Below are 23,017 nucleotides of genomic sequence, written 5' to 3'. Positions count from 1 at the left end.
CTGATTCATTACTGTTTGGCTCATAAAGCTGATTTCCACTTGGGAGCAGCAGCTTTCTCTGTAATGTTTTTGAGCCTTAGTTGCCATGATCTTATTTGCTTAAATTTGCTCCTAAGAACCAACTGGATTCTTGTTACAGTGGAAGCTCTCCAAGGGAGCAGGAGCTCCACTTTGCTTTGCAGTTTGATGCTCATTAATTTATTCATAGGTCTTCCATGGGCACTGTCCAGCATAGTCAGCCGAATACACTGTTTTAAAAGCCATATAAAAGCCTGTTTGAGCAAGAGGGCTACAATCATGGATTCAATCATAGCAATATATAGCACACTGCAGCTGGGCTTCAGCCTACACTACTGTGAATTGTTTTGAGAGGAAAATGCATTAACAGCATTAAAAATGGCAGCACTTTCAGTTTTCAGGAAAATTTCAGTAAAGAGTGGGTAACAAGGCACCGATACTATGGGCTCATCTATACATTAAATGTCAATTTACTAGCTGCTTCCAAACATTATGTGAGTAATACCCTGTAATAAAATGGGAAAATAAAGGCAACAAGGTGACGAACATTTGTATTCAAGCTATAAAATAATATACAATTAGCTGAAAGCTTCACTGGAAAATTTTATGAAGTTAGTTATAAAGACATGTCAAGCATATTCCAATATACAAATAAAGGCCATTTTCTAGCAAGGACGACATTTGAGCAATGGAGACCAAGCTAAGCCTAAAGCAAGCACTAGAGCAGGGGTTGGCAACCAAAATGTTAAGAAGAGTCATTTTGACCTTTCAATACAAGTCAAACCACCTTAGGAGCCACAACATTTCTTGTGCATTTTATCTTCTTTGTTGTAAATATGTCTCCACATGTGCTAATGTACTAGTACAGGCTTAAAAATGTAATATAAACAAAACCGCTAACTAACTTTGCTCTGCTTTAAGCTTTATCTAAGCTATAGTAGAACAGTTTCTTGAAAATATCTCTCAACATTCGGCTTTGTACGAGGCTGAAGTCCTCTACTCATTCGCCAGCTTCTTGTTCTAATTTCCCAATCTAATTTGAACAAGAAGCTGGAGAACGAGAAGCTGACTTCAGCTTTGCCACTTTTAAGTGTTCGACAGTTTCTTGTTGCAGATTAAACGTATCAGGAAAGGAGTGCATATAAATGCAAATAAATCCATTCATCTCCAAATGATCAATGTTCGTCTTAAATCTTTCTCTTTGACTTTTCGTTAGTTACTAGCTAGACGAGGGTGTCTGGAGGTGACTGGAAGTCTGTGGGCCAACCATCAGGGTTAAAGGGTGAATTAGCAGTTATACATAATACAACTCTGCCATTTAAGACCATTTATTGTTAAAACAGGACAGCAGAAGGAGCCGCATGCAGCTGACTCCTGCACTAGAGCTAACACTACAGCTTACACTTAAACTAACACTAGAAGTACTACTGAAATGTTAGATGCAATGGGATATGTTGGTAACGGCATAATGGAATACTTTTTAAATGTAGCTTACAATAAGAGAACGATACAGTCATTTACTCATTTTATAAGAAGCTGTTTTTATCTGATTTCCACTGATAGCATTATGCTAATTATTAGCAATTCAAGCATAAGCATCTGGAGCTTGAAACTTTCAAGTAACTTTCATTTTTTTTACTTCTTTGTTGCAGTAAATGACTCTACAGTCCCTGACAGAACTTCTATCGCTTATCCATGTTGTGGAAACGAAAGCTTATAACCTGACTTTAAATTCATCCATTGGTTTTAGAAATGACTCATATGAAAGCTGAAACCCTCCCAAATGAGGTTTAATTTACGAAAATAAATTTGCTTCACTGCAGAAATATTGATCATTTAATGAACACAGAAAGGTCAGATTTTGGCAAGACAAAAGTTTTGTCGCCCACAGAAAGTAATGTGAAAATCAAACAAATAATTTACTTCAAATACAAAGATATGTTTCATAACATTGGTGAATGAAGTTGTGGTGCTATTAGAGCCATATTTAATATTTTGTGTGACTTCCATGAGCTTGAAGGACTGCATCCATGCGGTTCGACAATGATTCATACAATTTATTGATGAAGTCATCAGGAATATCAAAGAATGCAGTCTTATATGCCTCCCAGAGTTCATCAAGATTCTTTGGTTTTGTCTTCCAAGCTTCCTCTTTCATCCTACCCCAAACATGCTCAGTGATGTTCATGTCTGGTGACTGGGCTGGCCAGTCCTGGAGCACCTTGATCTTCTTCGCCTTGAGGAACTTTGATGTAGAGATGGATGTATGAGATGGAGTACCATCCTGCTGCAAAATTTGACCCCTTTTATGATTGGGAATGTAAGAGGTAGCTAATACTTCTTGATATTTTAGGCTATTGATATTGCCTTCCACCTTGCAAATGTATCGCACACCCCCATACTGAATGTAACCCCAGACCATGATCTTTCCACCACCAAACTTAACTGTTTTCTGGGTGAATCTTGTATCCATACGGGCTCCAGTAGGTCTCCTGCAGTATTTGCGGCGGCTGTGGTGTAATTCAACTGAAGATTCATCTGAGAAATCCACCTTCTGCCACTTTTCCAGCGTCCATCCGTTTAGCAGGCTGTGGGCCTTGGCAAATGCCACATGGCTTTTTAATTGCCTTTTGTTTAGTGCTGGCTTCTGGGCACTGATTCGACCATGGAGGCCATTTCGAGACAGAATCCTACAAACTGTTCTAGTTGACACAGGGACTTGAGGTGACCAGGCCTGGTGGAGCTCTGCTGCAGTGAAAGAGGGGCTGGCTTTGGATTTTCTAACCAACAAACATTCCTCCTGAGCAGTTGTCTTGCAGGGTCTGCCGGACCTGGGCTTGTCAACAACATCTTCAGTCTCTTCAAATCTTTTTTTAATTCTTTGTACTTGATGCTGAGACACATTAAAGGTGCCAGCAACCTCTGCAGTGGATCTGGTCTTCAGCCTCTTGATAATCAAGGCTTTGGTCGCAGGGTGGATTTTTGGCATGTTGTCAGAGGTCAAGTTGCAGTTCAAGTGAAGGTCTGGGGTGCTGGGGTTCTTTTTATACACACCCACTAATTAACCGATCAATTAGTGAGCACAGGTGAGGCTGTAAACTAGGATGGGGTGCATTATATGACAAGGCGACAAAACTTTGTCTTGCCAAAATCTGACCTTTCTGTGTTCATTAATTGATCAATATTTCTGCAGTGAAGCAAATTTATTTTCATAAATTAAACCTCATTTGGGAGAGTTTCAGCTTTCATATGAGTCATTTCTAAAACTAATGGATGAATTTAAAGTCAGGTTATAAGCTTTTGTTTCCACAACATGGATAAGCGATAGAAGTTCTGTCAGGGACTGTAAGTAAAAAGAAAAACTAGGTGTACCAAGTACAACTTCTTACTATAGTATTATCACATTATCCACTTCATTATGTTAATGTATCATTAAGGCATTCACTTTGACAGTCCTAATGTATATATGAAGTATTTCCCATTCATAGCATGTTGAGTCTACATGCAAAGTGCAGATTAAACTAAACTTTCATTATACATTTGCATGTGACGTGCAGATTATTTCCCACACCAGTTTGTGTAACTTTATGTAACACAGTGGGATTCATCAGAACTAAATAAGACCACAGATGGTTGGACTATTCTGTTATTGCGCTGGGTGTCACCTTTGATCTTCCAGAGTGATTCAGGTCTTTGATCATGTTATTCTTTGACAAGTCAAACGCTAATTGGCTTCTGTACAGAACGACATTTCTCTCTGACGGATTATAAAGGCTGTGATAAATCTGTACCTTGGCTGTGAGGCTGAAGAAGCCTTTGGGTTCCACCATTTTCTCCAGCACGTGACACTTGATGCCAGCAGTGCTGTCGTATTCGTACGCCACACCATACTCCAAGTGCACGTTATCCACCGTCAGGCTCACGTGGTCCTTCTTGCCGTCAATCATAGCGATGGTGTTGAACTTGTCCATCACCTCTGCAGAGCAAAGAGGTTTAGTCAGAACTGCACCTCAAAATGAAAAAATCAGCTTAAACCCAACTTAAAACTAGCTTTAACAGTGTTTCTTGAGTTAACTTGATGTTCACCCAACTCAAACTTCTTAGTTTAGTCAAAAGTTCTCCAAATTCTGGATTTTTAGTTTAGGTAAAGAATAAAACAATTTCGCTTGTCAAAGAGTGGTCAAAATGATACACGACTTCATCATAATTTAAATGCTTGCACTACTCAGGAGCCCCTGAATTTAATCAGAATTCAGTGTCTATAAATGTTTAATTCACTGCAAAACTTTTAAAAGTAACTTGTAAAGTAACCATTCAAGTGTTCACCCCAACATCAGAAGATGAGTTTGAAGCTTAGTAGCCACGTTTACATGCAGCCTAATAATATGTTAATTATCTGACTAATAGCTCAATTGGAGTATAATTCTGTATGTCCATGTAAACACCTCACCCGGAATAGACAAGTTTGATTGAGGTCATCTGAAATACAATTTCAATCCAGTTGAACAAGGTGGGCAGTCCTGTAAACAATCAGTTAAATAGAAGAATACTAGCCATATAAATGCCTGTATCCATTTACATTCCCAATCGGAAAGTTTAAGTACGTTTTATACATGTGTGTTCACGTCATGGCGAAAATTTAGAACGTTCAATATGGCAGAGGAGACCAAGTTTATGCTTTGGACTTTAAAGGATGGTGGTGGGACGGGCGTCCAGCTTATGTGTCTCAGAACACGACGTCTTCCTCTTTAATAAGTACACATGAAGTACGCTTTCCTGAGTCTGGCATCATTTTAAAGTCTTAATTTTAAAGTCTTATTGCTGCTCGTCTCACTCTGACTAGACACACGTGATGCTCTTTGTCATGGTAACGTCTTCACTAAGTGGTATCCTGCGCATGTGCGTAGTTCTGCATCGGATTACTTGTAGTGAGCATGTAAACCCGAGATTTTCCATCAGAGTGTTGAGTAGAGTGAGTAAATAAACACCTAAGTCTTAATCTATAATCAGAATATATTCAATCACACTGGGGAAAATCACAGACAGTGATTCTGCGACCGTCCATAACTGGGGAAGCAGGTGGAGAAAAATGCCTTCTGGGACTGTGGAATGGAAAGAGTCCCAGCTAATGGAGAAAAAGAGTACAAAACAAAACTGAAATGAATAACTAAAAAGGTGAAGGGAACTTTTGACTTAATTAAGAAGCTTAAGTTTGGGGGACTCTAGTGTCTTAAGAAAAGCTGTGTAATAAGCTACCTTAGCGAAGCTGACTTCCATTTCTTACACAGTGAGTGATACATTTACATTTATGGCATTTGGCTGACGCTCTTATTCAGAGCGACTTACAATTTGATTGTTTTACACAGGTAGGCGAAGGTGGTGTTAGGAGTCTTGCCCAAGGACTCTTATTGGTATAGTGTAGGGTGCTTACCCAGGCGGGGGACTGGGTATGGGAATTAAGTGATGCTTATACCCCACCAAATTAGCACTGTGCAAAACTGCATAAACCATCACTCGCACTTGCTTATGTGGTTTCTGGCACTGTATGATATTCTGGTATCTGTAAAAATGGACACAGTAGTAGCAGCCATCCTATTTCCATATTTTCGCCTAATTATCGCTTTAAAAGCTAATAATGCTTCATGCATTATTAACTGATCATCCAATACGAATACAATGACTTAATAATGCCAGATTTTGTCATGTATGGCACAGGGAATAAGTTCTACAATAATTCTTCAACAGTCTGGGCTGCTGAAGCAGGAAAGCAACGTCATCTTCAATGAGGTGGATGATGTGAAATATTCCCCTTCTACTGAGCAGCAGATGGAGCTGCTGAAGTGAAATGTGAAGTGTCATGAGAGACCAGCCTCATGTTCTCATGACTGGAGTGAACATTACAAAGATTAAAATGACACTGAGAGTGTGAATATGTTAGTTTTTGTAGATTTATCAGGGCTAACATCATTTTTTTACACATTTTGTAGGAAAAATTCAGAAAAAGAGGGCTACCCTACAGGAATAGCACAAGTTTTTTTCAAAGGAAAGGGGTGTATGATTGGATGATGCCAGTTGACATTTAGACTGTGTAAAAAATTGCATGTCAATTATTTCACTAAATGACATTAAAAGTTGAGAAAGTGGATATACAATATATATCTTGTCACTGTTGGAATCAAAGGAGAAAACTTTTTATTTTGAACTTTTCAGGAGAAACAAATTCTTAAGTTACATTGGACGCTTTTTTCCCCAGGTAATTTTGGGACATTCTTATTAGTCCATTCATTGTAAAATTTTCACACAATATAAAGGTCAACCGGTGTCAAAAAAAAAAAGAGTAGCCGCTTAAAAGTCCAGGTTTATTAAAGTTTAAGGCTTATTATTCAGTAACTACAAGGACTTCAATGCAACCTGGCTAAGCTAATGTTTAGGTTATAGAAGGACGTAATAAAACTTTCGGCCTGCTGGTTGGCCATGGCCATTTAAGGAGATGAGATGATATAAAAAAAGAAAATGCAGATGACATGAATCTAAATACATATAATATGTATATGTATATATAACATGTATATAAAACTGATTAAGTGTGTGTGTGGTTATGGATGTGCATGTGGAACTACCTTCCACTTTGCACTCAAACACCTCCCCATTCTCCTCTGAGCTGGGCTTTTGGTTGGCCTTCTGGTGGTCCTCCTGGGCGCTCTCATTGTTATTATAAACCCACTTTATGGAGTCTTGCTGAAATAAGAAACAACCAGGAGAAAACAGAAACCCTTTAGACTGGCATTAGGGTTTTGGTTCATTTGGCAAAAACAGAACTTATGTTACCATAACAGTGGAAACTGCAGGCATATGAATGTAAATGGAATACACTCCTCTTCCTCTCCCATGCCGGATTAGAGCCAGAGACCAGGCGGTCAGCCACAGCGCCTTTCAGTGGTGTCCAGGCCTGGCTCTGGACATCTAACCAGCAACTAAGTAATCACTCTCCTCATTCATCGGCAAGCGCTCTCACCCATAAACCACAGCCATAACACCCCTATAGTCCTAACCTCAGACCCCTGGAGTGATCCCTGCTCTGCAGGATACCAACCTCCACCCTTAGAGCCAACACTACAATTACTGCTGGGTAAAAATGCCGGCTGCAGACTGGGCTTTTTTTCCAACAGTGCAGGTCAAACACAGTACAACACTGAATACAACAGAAATATTGTTCCTTTGAATTTTTATTTTACTTTGCTTTATTTTAGTCATTTCTGACTGCCAACAAACTTTCGTAGACCTGAACATTTATATTCTTCAAATGTGACGATGTATGACCACAAAAGCCAGGGCAGTTCTACACCAATGGGGAGCTCTACAACAAAGGCTAAGTATATATACTTTCTTTCATTTTTAACACTTTTTAAAGATGATTAATATTGGAATCTGTATTAAAACAATAGAACAACAGAAAAAAGTAGTCCACACGTGTCCCAGCACTACCTGAGTGGGTCTGCGGAATTTCCTGCAGGCGGTGACGTGCGCGATCACGCTGGCGTGACTCTCCTTACTCACGTTGATGCCGTTGACTTTAATGATGCACTGACCTGGGTGCAGTCCAGCCACGGCCGCAACCGTGCCTGCAAACATAGACGGACAGGGTGAGGTCAGGAGAATAAACCACATACTGACAAACACTGAGAGACAGACAGATGGAAATGCAAAGAGAGGCAGAGACTGGACTAAACCCCGCTAAACAAACAGTTTGTCTATTAGCATGTTTACAAGCAGTGGCACAAACAGGGACAGTCACTCGTTCTGAATCCACACAGCATGAGTCACACTCAAAACAGTCACTCCTCAGGTAGACTTCATGTAAATTCCAGGTCAAGATGTCAGTTAGCATGATAAACCGCACATAAACAGGCTGATAACAGGGCCCAGCTTACATAAACACAGCTTTCAGCTGGAAAACACAAACAGGAACGGAAAGCTAAAGGCAGCATATTGCTGCTGTCACAGGAAGACCTTGTTCATAAGTTGTTAATGTACATTAATGTAATGAGCTTTGATTGGAAACAATTTAGGACCATTTCTATTGGTCCATTTCCTGTGATTGTTGGAAAAAGTTCAATCAAGGTGAAGGTGATGGAGCTTGCTAAAGTTCTCAAACAACACTCGAAAAACTGGAAAAGTCTACAGAGCCACAGCAAAGAGCTTAAACATGCTCTGAGACTAATGATAAGGACAGTCAGAGAGAAGCCAGCAATCACACGAAAAGGAAAGCAGCAGGAACAAGTTCCCAAGACAACAATTAACAGTGAAAGACAATCATCTCTGTTCCTACAGCTCTGCTAAAAAATAAGCACATACATGCACATCTAAAACTTGCACACAAGCATTTAGGCCAGGGGTCGGCAACATGCAGCTCTTTTACTGCCTTGTCGCGGCTCCACAGCAGAATTCGATCTTAAGGTAAAAAATAAAATAACCCTCCATTGCAGTAAAACAAAGCTCTGCTGATCGTTCAACACAGGTTTAACAACACATGATTTTAAACACTGGAGTTAATGTATAATAGCTAATTCACACTTTAACCCCGAAGATTGGCGTGCAGAACTGCTGGTCATCATAGCAATGCAGACAATCTGGCCTATCTAGTAGCTAATGAAAAGGCAAAGAGAACGATTTTAAGAACACTGATCATTTCCAGACGAATGGAGTGATCTGCATTTATAAGCACTCAGCTAGTTTCCTGATATATTTAATCTGTTACGAGAAACTGTCAAACACTAAAAAGTCATCAGCTTCTGACGCCTCAGGCACCATTTACAGTGGAAAAGGAAAAATTCAAACAAGAAGCTGGCAAATGAGGAGCCTCCTAAAAAATCTAATGCGGAGAGACATTTTACAAGAAACTGTTCCACATTTTGTGGAAAGGTTTCCTGCTGGAGATGCGAGAAAAGCAGCTATAGCTGAGCTAAAGCTTAAAGTAGAGCAAAGTAAGTTTGTGTTTTCATTTATATTATATATTTTTTTGCCTGTGCCAGCACATACTGAGACATATTTACAGTCAAGATGGTAAAATGAACATAAAATGTTGAGGCTCCCAAAATTTCATTTTTGTTGAAAGGACAAAATGGCTCTTAACATTTGGCTCACTGGCCCCTAATTTAGACAACTCAGATTTCTTTCAGAACAATGTACTCTGATCAGGCCAAACCAAAAGAGAACTTGTAAGCAATAACTCAGCTCAGATGATCAGAGAAAGAAGGGCACCAGGAACACCACACCCACAGCAAAGTATGGAGGTGGAAGCATCAGGACATAGGGCTGCTTTTCTGAAAATGGTCCTGGGGCATTATACATCACTGTAGGAAGATATCAGTGGAGAGCTGAATTAAATAAAGGAGGTGATGGTGCTTGCATGGCCTAACCCATTACCTGACTTGACTACTGAAAAACTGCGTGTCCAATGGGAGGTGCTCTTAACTTGGGGGAACTAAAGAGAAACAGGCCAAAATTGAATCAAAATGCTTGCAAAAGCTAATTACGTCTTACCGTAGATTACCAACAATGAGCTTGTAACAAAAGCACTATTGTTATTCATTCATAGTGTTGATCTGGATACGTGCACTGGTTTATTTAATAACAAAAGCAAAAGTGTCTGAAACACTTGTTTCCACTTATTGTAGACCTTAAAAGTGTTACAAATCTTAGAGGAATTTTTTTACTCTCAGTGCATTAAATGCATTGTTTTTATTAAAACATTCAACCAAATTCATACATTTAAATGAAATGTCCTGCTTTTGCACCAGTTCTTTCTAATGTAGTTCATGACATAATGTTATGTATAACATTGAAATAAATGCGCTATATGGACTCATAATCATTTAAAAATACAGAGATTTGCACTGTAAGAACATTATGGTCACAGTTATGGTTGTTCTCTTTCAGTTCTTGAAGAAAGAAATTCTTCGTTTAATTTGTATGAATGCATTAAATATGTTTTGTCTCTCTATGAGAGGAGGGGGACAGTGGTCAGTGAACGAAAACTATGCTGAGGTGCGTATGCTCAAGCTCAGACAGTCAAACTGCTGCAAGAGCTTTCATGATAGCCATCCTACTGTGGCCAGCGGGGGACACTGAGCAAGCTCAGAGCATCACAGTGCACGCCTGTGATAAATTTCCTCTATTTCAGCCCCTCACACTGACCCATAACACTCGTTCTTCCATTAGTGCTGCCTGCAGAGACACACAACCACACTCAGACAGAGAAGAGCTCACAGGAGTGAGGAAGAATGAGCTAAAGTGGGTGAAAACAAAGGGGGGAGGGGCTTAATTCTTTCATTCATTCAATTCAGAAACTGTTTATTTGAAGTCTACACCGTCTTAAGACTTGAACTCAACCTGAAACCAAAACTGACCTGGTACTTTGCGTCACTGGTCACAACATTCTTTTTCAGAGACCTCCCTGATACTATGCTTCATGAACAAGTACGTCAGAGTGCAGAAGGAGAACGTGTCATAAGTTCTCACTCACACCGACTTTATATCTAGACAAGTGGTCTCCACTCTGGTCCTAGAGAGGCACCTTCCTGCAGAGGTTAGTTCTAAGCACAATTCGCCACACCTTCTCCAGATAATCTGTAAGTCCCTGACCAGCTCTATTAGATCTATTAGAGTTAAGTTATGGGTGAGGCACCTTATTGGATACATGTTGGAACTAAACTCTGCAGAAATGCAAATCTCCAGGGCCCACTGTACTGTTGCGGTTGGATTTGGAGCTGCTTCTTCAAAGTGGCAACTTTACAGAAGGAAGAACATTCTTTACATTTAATGGACGTTGCGGTCGTATACTAAAGCTCAAATTACATGTTTTTCTAAAAGTGAAAATAGGTTAACATATCCTCCACAGAAAACAAACAAATGTTTGACATAATGTAAAAAAAATAAAATATAGCATATAAAATATACCATATGCCACATTTAATATATTTTTTTCATTAAAATGTGCAGAAGTGTGCTCTCTATAGTGGATGTGTTAACACATTTTCACTTCATTTTCACATCAACAGGTGCCAGGAGTGACAGGGGTGCACAAACTTTTGCACATGACTATGTTTTAAGTGATTTGGGACTATTTCTGTTAGTCTGTCTATTCTAAAATATGTACAGAATTTAAAAGGGCATCTACCATGTTCAAATAATATAATATAATAAAATAATATAATACATTTTTAAAAATTAAAATGGAGAGATGGTCCTTTAAAAGGTTCTATAGTAAAAGCAATGGTTCTTTTTAGAGCCAAGTTCTATATAGAATCATGTCATGCTTTACCTTTTTTTCTACAGGGTGTATTTTGGTTTGTCCATCTGAATTTACATGACCAAATCATAAGGCAAATTACTTAGTAACTGCATGAAATAAACGGACATTTTATTAGATTTTTTTGTAAACGCTCCCCTCAAATGTGTTTTATGATCAAACACATATTGCAATATGCTTACAATTTACTGCTGAAAGCCAATACCTTTGACGCTCCTAAAATAATTTTTACGGAGCAGATCACTGAGAAGACACCATCTGTTTATGGTTTATAGCCCAGATTTATAGAAAAATGGGTCGACTTTCAGCAGAAAAAACAAATTGTGAATTCAGCTTCTTTTATTATAAGGATTTAAAATGATATCACCATCTATTTGACTGGAAGGAAGACAGTTATAGCCTCATATGACGCCCAGCTTCTGAATGTAGCTTATGAAATATGACAGATATGAAGAATATGTCGAAGTGCGTTTTGGAAACATCGGTGGTCTCAAGGAGTTGAAGAGGTTAAATGGTTGTTTTCATGGTGAAATGGTTCTTCACACTGATGGAGAATGTGCTGTCTATAGTTCTATCAAAACCTTTTTGAGAAAATGGTTCTATGTAGCACAAAAAAGGGTTCTTTCACTGTTACAAGCTTGACGCCGTAACAAGGCCGGCTTTTTCTTACAGCAATTTCATACAGTGAAAAGTGACCTGCGTTTGGACCAATACTCTATTTAAAAGGAATTCTGTAAACATTTAATAAAATAAAATGACACACTCAGAATGATACACTCACGTCTTACTACACAGTTAGTACAGTTAGTCTACACTGATTGTTGTTGTTTACAGGCTCTTCGTGACTGATCTAAATCAGTTCTTCAGTGCTCTAGAAGTACTGAGCACAGCCATCATATACTCATAACTGTATATTCTGATGGAATTCATCACAGAAATGATAACACATCGTGTTACTGCCCATCCCTACCCACTGATGGGTCACTCCTCCCCATGGTGCTGTGTCTGAGCTGAGGGAAAATTGGACTGCATCTCATACTCCATCATGGGCTACAGAGATGGCTGTGAGAAATGTCTTATATGTTCTCTCTCTCTCTTTCTCTATCCATCCTTCTCTCTCTCTCTGAAGTGGCTCTCTCATCTCCTGCTATCATTTGTACTCTCGCTCTGTCTTTTTCTGTCCCTCTATTTCAGAAATAAAGCCATTCTCCTCAGTGCCGCTGTTGAATGGGCTGTTTTTTATTGCGATCCACTCTGTCCTCCGCCAGGTTTGATAGGAGCGCAGTTCAGAAGTGGACGAGAGCGTGTCCAGCCCTTTACCTTCACACAGTTCCAGATAACAAAGAGAAACAAAGAGAAAAGAGCGGCATCCTATCTCTCTCTCGACACTTCTCTCTCTGAATCTTTCATACCTGTCTATTTATCTCCCTTTCAGTTCAATTCAGTTCACAATGTGCAGTACAGTATTGCTAAAGCATCACAACAGTAGCAACGAACAACAAGAACAATTAAGAAAACAGAATAAGAACATAAATAATAACCATATTAATTAGTATAATCATAATTTTACAGTGGTATTGTTATCACTATAATTATAAGCATAATAATTAATAAAGTAATGACATCTGCAATTTTTGCCAACACAAATAAGTTGTGTAATGTTGGGGCTAAGCAGAATGTCAGTATGAAGGGTGGGTTGAGTAGAGTGGGGGTATGGAGAGTCAAGAGTGGGCTAAGTAGGGGTACGGAGGGTGGGGTAAGTAGAGTAGGGGTACGGAGGGTGGGGTGAGTAGAGTAGGGGTACGGAGGGTGGGTTGAGTAGAGTAGGGGTACGGAGGGTGGGTTGAGTAGAGTGGGGGGTATGGAGGGTCGGGTGAGTAGAGTGAGGGTATGGAGAGTGGGGTGAGTAGAGTGGGGGTATGGAGGGTGGGGTGAGTAGAGTGGGGTTATGGAGAGTGGGGTGAGTAGAGTGGGGATATGGAGGGTCAGGTGAGTAGAGTGGGGGTATGGAGGGTGGGGTGAGTAGAGTGGGGGTATGGAGGGTCAGGTGAGTAGAGTGGGGGTACGGAGAGTGGGTTGAGTAGAGTGGGGGGTATGGAGGGTAGGGTGAGTAGAGTAGGGGTACGGAGGGTGGGTTGAGTAGAGTAGGGGTACGGAGGGTGGGTTGAGTAGAGTGGGGGGTATGGAGGGTCGGGTGAGTAGAGTGAGGGTATGGAGAGTGGGGTGAGTAGAGTGGGGGTATGGAGGGTGGGGTGAGTAGAGTGGGGTTATGGAGAGTGGGGTGAGTAGAGTGGGGATATGGAGGGTCAGGTGAGTAGAGTGGGGGTATGGAGGGTGGGGTGAGTAGAGTGGGGGTATGGAGGGTCAGGTGAGTAGAGTGGGGGTACGGAGAGTGGGTTGAGTAGAGTGGGGGGTATGGAGGGTAGGGTGAGTAGAGTGGGGGTATGGAGAGTGGGGTGAGTAGAGTGGGGGTATGGAGGGTGGGGTGTGTAGAGTGGGGGTATGGAGGGTGGGGTGAGTAGAGTGGGGGTATGGAGGGTCAGGTGAGTAGAGTGGGGGTACGGAGGGTGGGGTAAGTAGAGTAGGGGTACGGAGGGTGGGGTGAGTAGAGTGGGGGGTATGGAGGGTCGGGTGAGTAGAGTGGGGGTACGGAGGGTGGGTTGAGTAGAGTGGGGGGTATGGAGGGTCGGGTGAGTAGAGTGGGGGTATGGAGAGTGGGGTGAGTAGAGTGGGGGTATGGAGAGTGGGGTGAGTAGAGTGGGGGTATGGAGGGTGGGGTGAGTAGAGTGGGGGTATGGAGGGTGGGGGTCAGCATATTTAGCAGCGAGGGGGGCTGTATGGCCCTCTCCAAGGAACATTTGTGTACATTTTTCAAAATTTGGGATTCATTTGATGAATGTGATCATGTAAATTTCCCTTGTGTTTGAATTTTTCAAAGTGAAGAACAAAAAGCATCTCTGTCTCGACCTCACCTGTCAGACAGTGACCACACAGCCTCCCCACTCTGGGCAGCCAGGACTTTTTATACCTGCCCTGCTCTATGGCCAGGCTGTGGTCACTGAGTCTGTACTTGGTCAGGATCTGTCTCTGTTTTGTATCTGACAGTGAGGAGACGCTCTTCCAATTCATTTTCTGTTTTTAGGGCACAACAGCATTTTAATTTACTCTGAGTGTTCATTTCTTTCCCCAGTGTTCCAGATTATCATTCTTACTGCTTTTGATGATGTGATTAATGTTTAGTTTGGGCTGTAAAGCAGTGCTGGAGTGAGGCTGCTATGTGTTAGGATCTGTTAGAGGGTTAATAAGCCTCAGAACTCTATCCTTTCATGTCTTGTTTCTCTCTGCTTTCTGCCGTTGTCTCTCTCTCTGCCTCAGTCTTATTCTTTTTCTCTCTCCCTCTGCATATGGCTATTTCTCGCTTTCTCTCTCTTTGGATATTTCTATTTGCCGCCCCCCCCTCCTTCTTTCTGTAACTCTTATCCTTTTTCTCTTTGGCTATTTTTGTGTTTTCCCTTTTCTCTCTTTTGATAGCTCTTTCCTCTATCTCTCTCTCTCTCTCTCTTTCTCTCAATATCTTTTTTCTCTCTCTCTGTATCTTTTATCTCTCTCTTTATCTCTTTACCTCTCTCTTTCTTTGTATGTTGCTATTTCTCTCTCTCTCTCGCTCTCTCTCTCTCTCTCTCACACACACACACACACTTTTTGCAGGACATCAATGCTGTACAATTGCTGTACAGTTTATCAAGACAGGGGCTGCTAGTGTTGTTACCATAAATACATGAACAATAACTGAAAACTGAAAAATGATCAGAAGTAAATGGCAGAGTTTGAAATGTATGTGAAGTCATTGTTCTGTATGACAATATATAAAAGAAACTTATACTTAACAGAAAGGAAACAAGAAGAATAGACTAGAAGAATATGAGCATAAAATAAACATCATTTCTGTTACTCTTTCTCTCTTTTATTTTGTTTTTCTCTCCCTTAATAGCTCATCTCTCTCTCTCTCTCTCTCTCTCTCTCTCTCTCTCACCTCTGCCGACTGCATGAACCACAGATGGTCCAAATCCACGGATCTGGAAGCCCAGACCATCCACCGAGTCCGGAATCTTCACCGTCCTACAAACACACACACACACACGATAGTCAATGCTTTTGAGCTCATTAAAGGGTGTTTATTTGGCTGGATTTAATAATGGTCATGCTCTTCAAATGGATGAAGCTAATGAAAACTCCTGAGCTCATGAGCTCCAAAAAATGCAAAGTATCCAACAATAAAAGAAGGAAAAGGAAATTTTGAATAAGTTTAAGGGACCATTATCAAATTCTCAGCTTGCAAGCGAGTGACAGAATAGTAAGAGTAATAGAAGCTTACACTCCACCAGTTAGCACTGTGCTGCTAACTGCACGCTAACTGCACACACCTACACTCTTACGTGGTTTCTGACACTGTATGGCTCACTGTTATCTATACAGACGTATAAAAGTAAGTCACACTGCTAAAATGGTAGCAGCCATTCTGAACCCTAGATTTTTAGGTTACTGAGATTAGATTCTCCATCACTGAACAACTCCATACAGTTTGAGAAGCCTGTGTGGTGATTTAGGTATGCAGTGGACCTGTTTCTGACTGCAAATCATGTGATATCACTTACTCTCTGGGTTTGGTGTTGACCAGCACTCTGAGTGGACCTTTGCTGTTGAAGCACTGCTTCAGGAAACTCTCCACCTCATGAAACGGCCTCAGGAACACCAGGTCTCCATTAATGGCAAATACCTTTTTCCCCACCTCCATCCCAGCCATCTGCAGTCAGAAACACACCGAGGAATTCACGTTCTTTGTCAACAGGCCTGCATCATATAAGTAACACACTAGTATCGTGATTGTTTTACTTGAAACTGCAGCCCATGTGAAACACTTTGGACAGGTCATCAGTCCAACACAAGGAAGACAAACAGATATATACATTCACACCTGGGGCAATTTAGCATCTCCAACTGGCCTGACTGCATGTCTTGGGTTGTCTTGGACTGTGGGAGGAAACCCTGCAGACATGGGGAGTACATGCACACAGAAAGGATGCTGACCACCTGGCCAGGGAATGGAACCCAGGTCCTTCTTCTGTGCTGCCCAGACCTGTATTATTTATTATACTTTTGTTTGATTGCATGAATACCTTGATTCATCAAAACTCCTAATGAAACTCTGGAACTGTGATTGTTCTGGATGCTCAAAGTACTGGCAATGAGTATCACAAAAGGCGCAAATTTAAATATTTATTAAAGAAGAATTCAACTGTTGAGATGTAGACAAGAAACATACTGGTGTAGGAGCCAGGAGTCACAATGTATAAAACACAAATGTAGTGATTTTATACACTGTCCAAAATGACCAGCTTTCTGAGAAGGAGCTTTTAAGGCCAGAATACACCCACGGGACAAACATGAACAAACACAAGGGTTCTAATGCTTGCACTTGTCCTTAGAACATTGAGAAAAAGAACTTTGATATGAACTAGAGCGAATGGGAAAAGAACATTCTGGAGTCTTACACCAATCAATCAAGTGTATGACACACCGACCCAACATTTGTGTTTGTTTGCGTTTATTCCTGTTTGTCCCATTGGTGTACTCTGGCCTCAAGAGGCACTAAACTCTTCAGAGGTCTGGTTCCTATCACTGCCACTGTGAACAATTCTGACTCTAGAATAGAACATTTCACATCAAACCACTCTGAATCGATTTGTTTACATTACAACAACTGAATTATGGTAAAATTTTGAAGAAAAAAAAAAACAATAGAATTTCCCTTCAATATACAATATATTGAGAAGCCCTCAATGGAATACTGTTCTATTGTGCAGGGCATCCTCAGTGAAGAGTATCATGGCTATTTACTGACAGCGATTTCAACAGCTATGCTAAAATCTTTTTCATCCATAGAAATCTAGAGCTGCACCCAACAATAACCTTCCATCAATTTCAAATCATACTAAAAATATCTCCTCTTCTACTCTCAAACCAAAGTGCAGTATGGACTAAAAGTTCACAATCTGCCCTTTTCACCCAATTTCAGCTCTCACTTCACAGAGCAAATTATTCACATACATTTACAGCATGCTTTTGTCGTCTCAGCTATAACTGTGACTTCTAAGGGTTCAAATTCAACCTTTATTTAAACCATTCTACATACACAGAGCCAAATCTTTCATCGCCACATGGCGCTTCCTCTGGAGCTCATTCACTGGCCTCTGTTTGATTGAATGAAGCTCACATATTGTCCATATCACAATCCTTCTTCAGCATTACAGCACATGTCTCTGTTTCCTGAGCAGTCATGGGAGAATTAAAGGTTATCCGTTTTCCTTTTGCGCCAATTCAGCATTCTGTTAAAAGGAAAAGGAAGAGTCCCTTGTGCTCCCTCCCCTTCTCTCTCTCTTTCTCTCTCACATGCTCTCTCTCTCCCATGTAGAGCTCAATGCCTGGGTGAATTAATTACACTGTCTTTCAAAAGTCTGGTGACAACCAGGTTTGCAGGTTTTTTTGAAACATGTGAATGCTTTCTTTGACACAGTTTCACTTAATGATGTTTTAATTCTGAGGCAATTCAGCCTTTTAATCTCTTCTCCCTCATCAATATAATTTCTCAATGCTGCTCTCGCATTCACTTCCATATTACTGCTGTTATGTTAGATTATTTGAACATTTCTTGATGGCTGGACCAACAGAAATACTCCAAAATTACTTGAATACTCTTTCTCAATACCACCATTAAAAACGGTGGTTTTAATTTTCTAGTTATTACAAATGTAATATTCTAAAGTTTCTAATATTCTAAAGTTGTAACATTCAACTGTTTAATTGGCAACACAGCAATTCACATTTTTATATGTCCCTGTTTGTGATGCTGAGAGACCAACTTTAGCAGCAGTAAAATCACTGTAACGCACTGTCTCAAATGGCTTAATGCTTTATTTAGGATGTGCTTGAGTCAGATGCAGGACATTTTAATGAGGTGGCCCTTTTGCTGAGTGGACAGTACAAGCAGATTGTTCTTTTACAGCACCATATTAGAAACATACAGTGCGTGCATTCTCTAGCAACAAACTGTGCCTGAAGCGATGCTCCCCCCCCCCCCCCCCCCCCCCCAACACTAAAACTTCAAACTGGTTTTCACCACTAAGCTAGATCAAACTGAGAGCAGCAGGATCACATGTAAAAAAAATAATTGCATTTTTCAAGCATTCAACTGGAATTAGACACACTTCAAACTTATTTAAATCAGTGCTCACCCAAGAATGGAATCAAATATCACAAAATCAAATATTTGGTAACTGGCAGTATTCCTAATGTTTCAACACTCTGTCCACTCTAATTTACTGCACCCTAATCTTTTAATATTTTTGACCTTAGGACATACATAAAAGTCTTAGCAGTTTTAACATGTGACTAAAATCAATCAATATTTCATTTAAGTACATGGACAGTAATTGTAACTAGTTACTACCCACCTCTGAATTGGTTTATAAAGACAGGTCATTAGCTTGACATGAAAGGCAATTTAAGTCAGACCATTTTTTTTTGTTGATTTACTTTCAAATCCCACCATTTTGGGAGGTGTGGCACCACCCTTGGTTGGGATTATATCAAAACACTACAACACTGCAAGTCCATCTCCAGGCACAGCAATATGGGGCACTCCCCTTCAAAAGTGACGCTGCAACAAGTGCATCCCCTGGACCACATTAGAGGGTGGCACAGTCTATATATTTCATATAGCACTTCACTTAAGCTACACAATCTCATAATGCTTTAGACATAAATATAAGTAAAACAGTGGAACACTGGCACACTGGAAAATTCAACATTTTATAATTGAAGTCCATTTTTTTCTGCTTGCTACCAGAGGTATGCTGGTGGGTTCTAGATAGAAGCACTTCAAATGCAACATTCAGCCTTTGTTGTGCAGTTTAGGCCCATCATCAAAACAGAACATTGGCTGAATTTCAGCTCATCCTCCTCAGTGACAGTCCTGGGAGGCTCATGGAGGCTAGACTAGTGAAGGTAATAGCAAGTTGGATAGTATGTCCTCACACAGTTGACAGGCCAAATGGTCCAAATGTCTATATGTATTAGTTCAAACTACAGTCACATACCTAAAAATAAACAAATAAATAAAAAAGTAAAAATATATATAAATTGTATACTTTACAGGGTATCCAGTCAAACAAAGATCTGGCTTTCTGTTTTCTCCAGCTGTTAGTAAAATCACTAGCTAGACTTTGTGGCACACATGGATGCTGTTTATATCTTGTATTAGCACGTGTTTAGTGTCTGAATAGTATCTAAATAAACTTTTTCCAGATTCTCTTTACACTTTTCACTTAAAGTAGTTCCCAGTGTAACCAAATGAGAGCCGATGGTACTCTTCTCTCGTAAAAAGCATCATATCAGCACAGGTCGTTTCTGTTTCACTTTTGTTTACTCTTTTCTCATTACTATGAGAGTGGATAAGCTTGGCCTGGACATGGGTGAAGGCTCTTGGTTTGGGGCTAACTTCAGCCTTGCGTATCCTCCATCTCTCGTTTCATTGTTTATCCTCTCACTTACCGGTCAGCGCTCGGCAGAAACATTTCGGATAATGAAAATGCATTCCGTCTGCACTTGTGTTAACAGTGGTCAAGATCTGTCTCTAACCATTTTAGAAAGGAAGTTTGAGTGATCCAATAGTAATCTGATCACTATGCATCTTTGGGATGTTTAAAATCTTAAAATCTTGATGAGATCCTAACAAGTTAATGCAAGGTATAACCAGATCCATAGACTTTACTAACAAGGGAGAGGGAGAGAGAGAGAGAGAGAGAGAGAGAGAGAGAGAGAAAGAGAGAGAGAGAGCAAAATTTGCATAGGCATATTCCTTCAAATCCCTCACTATAAAACAAACACCACCCTGACCAGAGTCTGATGCTATAGAAGAAGAATCAGCCTAAACGTGCCCAGAATATATTTCTCAGACCATGTCAAGTTCAGGTCAGGTATTAAAGGAAATCCAGGAGGATGAAGGAGAATTCCCGAACATCAAAACGAAGTACTTACCTCCGCATGGGAGCCCTTCTCCACTGACTTTATGATGGGCACTCTGTTACGATCCTCCAGGGTGAAGCCGTATCCACCATCACTAGGCCTGATCTGATGAAGCAGAGAGTAAACTTCACAATATCAGAGAGTAAGGTACTAGGTAGATGCAATCTAGCAAGCAGCACTTAAACTATATGGCCAAATGTATGAGAATCACCAATCCTAATGATTCAGCTTCAGCCAATGCTAACAGGAGTATAAAATCAAGTGCACAGCCATACAATCTCCATAGACAAACACTGGCAGTAGAATTGGTCATGCAGAATGTGGTGCTGTCAGATGATACCACCTTGCCATGAGTCAGTTGCATACCAAGATCTGCAGTCAATTGTAAGTGCTATTATGTAAAAAGAAGCATCTTGGCGATACAACAGCTCAGACCACACAAACTCACAGAGCAGGGCAACCAAATGCTGAAGCACATAGTGTGTAAATATCACCTATTCTCTGTCGCATCACTCACTACAGAGCTCCGGGCCACCTCTGGATGCAACATCAGCACAAGAATTGTGAGCTGGGAGCTTCACGAAATGGGTTTCCATTGCCAAGCAGCTGCACACAAGCTTAAAATCACTATATGCAATGCCAAGCATCAAATGGAGTGGTGTGAAGAATGCTGCAACTGGAGCAGTGGAAACATGTTCTCTGGAGTGATGAATCACACTTCACTTTTTGTCAGTCTGATGGATGAATCTGGGTTTGGCAGATGCCAGTTGAACCTACCAAACTAGTAAATACTCACTGTGAGCCAGGCCTTCTTAACATCAGTGCCTGACCTCACAAATGCTTATCTGACTGAAAAGTCATAAGGTTCCACAGACACACTCCAAAATCTTGTGGAAAGCCTATCCAGAAGGGTGGAGGCTGTTACTGCCACAAAGGGGAGGGAACTCCACATTAATGCCAATAGTTTTGAAATGACATGTCCAACAAGTTCATATAGGTAGGTGTTATGGTCAGGTGTCCACATACTTTTGGCCACATAGTGTACTTATACTAAATGTCACAATATTAGTTTACTTACAGAAAAATAAAATTACACTGCATATATATCCTCTTGCCTCAAATATAGTTGATCATCCAAGACATATTTTTGTCAGTGTAGTTTTTGTTGCATTGGAGCTACGAGACTAATGTAGCTAACAAGTAATTGAAAGCTACCAATTAGCACTGCTACAATTAAGCTTGCAAAGCCACACGATTCTGCTGCAGTACATCTCCCCATAATTTCACTCAGCTGTAGTTCACATCCCTTTCAGGCCAAGTCACTGGACCCAGCCGATCCCAATCATGGGAGTAATTAAAGACCAGTTTAGGAGTGTTCATTCATAATTACTGGGAGACGACTCACAGTTGGCATTAGATCAGGATGAGGGAATGTTAGAAGTCAACAATGCTGAACAGCATTACACCCCCATCATAAGTACCATCAGCTGTGAGCAATTACAGCTCATATCTCTCACCAGCAGAGACTTAGCGATGACGTTTTCCACTATTTTCAGATCGTGCTTCATGGGCTTGTGCTTTGTGTTCGATCCCTCCATCTCTTCGTCAGCGAAGAATCGGAACAACAGCGGCTCGTCCTTAAACTCACTCTTCTCCAGCACTGGGAAAGAGGCAGAAAACAATGAAATTAACCCATATTCACCACCCAGATTGTATGCAGGTCAAGAAATGGCTTGGACAGTGGATGCTGTTCATGTCTATCACTTTAGCGCGGAGGGTGTAAGTTCTATGGATACACATTAATGTTTAAAAGTTTGAAATCACCTGTCATATGAATGATTGCTGTTATTTAATTCATAACTTATACAGTGAAGACTGAAATAATATAAGCTAGACACCAGAAAGCATTTTTAATATTCTATTTCACATTCAAGTTATGGCATGCACCCCTCCCCCTGGGCCTCAACAATTGCTGGCAAGAAGGCCAGACAAAACCCTGCTGTCTTCATGGAGCTGAGTTCAGGCCCCACCTTCCTGCCAGCTCTCATCAGGGCCCAGTGAGACTGTGCATGCCACACATGTATTTTGGGAACATCAAGAATGTATTAAATCATTTAATTTACACACATTTCTTTGTGAAAATTTCTGAAAATCTGCTTTGACATTTAATCACCACTCTTTTACTGTGTCTTTAAGAGTGAATGCAAATGTTCTGATTGGCTGCCTCATTCACTCTAAGCTGAAACACGCTTTGTAACCTCTGTGGGAAAGGAGCTGAATAGGTGGATATATGTAAATGAGTTGGTTTGTGATACATCACAGAAACAACTAATTCAAAACAGTTTACTTTACATAAATGGACTGTATGGAGTGAATGGTATATTTTAAAGCAGGTAAAAGCTGCCTTAATCCTTTCAGACATAAGAGTGAACAATTCATAAAAGGTTACATGACATGACAGATTAAACAGGACTGTCAGCGATCAAGAAATAGATGACTTTCAAGAATGATATACGTTGTTCATATTTACACATTTTAATTACATGTCAGCTGTTATTCTTTACAAAAAAACTTGTTATATTCAAAACTGTATTTTCTTTGACT

At 40.5% G+C, this 23,017-nt stretch overlaps 1 protein-coding gene across 2 annotated transcripts in view; it reads right to left on the bottom strand.

The window, feature by feature from the left end:
- Positions 1 to 23,017, bottom strand: part of prex2 (phosphatidylinositol-3,4,5-trisphosphate-dependent Rac exchange factor 2) — a 240,000-nt gene that overhangs the window by 109,173 nt on the left and 107,810 nt on the right. For both annotated transcript variants that reach the window (XM_037534146.1, XM_037534147.1), the window contains exons 16-22: positions 21,931 to 22,073; positions 20,426 to 20,518; positions 15,985 to 16,133; positions 15,363 to 15,448; positions 7,504 to 7,640; positions 6,639 to 6,756; positions 3,810 to 3,994 (exon numbers count right to left, since the gene is read on the bottom strand). In XM_037534146.1, the coding sequence (XP_037390043.1) occupies positions 3,810 to 3,994; positions 6,639 to 6,756; positions 7,504 to 7,640; positions 15,363 to 15,448; positions 15,985 to 16,133; positions 20,426 to 20,518; positions 21,931 to 22,073 (911 nt within the window). The remainder of the gene's footprint in view (positions 1 to 3,809; positions 3,995 to 6,638; positions 6,757 to 7,503; positions 7,641 to 15,362; positions 15,449 to 15,984; positions 16,134 to 20,425; positions 20,519 to 21,930; positions 22,074 to 23,017) is intronic.

This window comes from Pygocentrus nattereri, chromosome 24 (genome assembly GCF_015220715.1).
Source record: "Pygocentrus nattereri isolate fPygNat1 chromosome 24, fPygNat1.pri, whole genome shotgun sequence".
Taxonomy (NCBI): Eukaryota; Metazoa; Chordata; class Actinopteri; order Characiformes; family Serrasalmidae; genus Pygocentrus; species Pygocentrus nattereri.
Note: the sequence above shows the minus strand (reverse complement) of the source record. Positions and strands in the feature narration are given on the sequence as shown.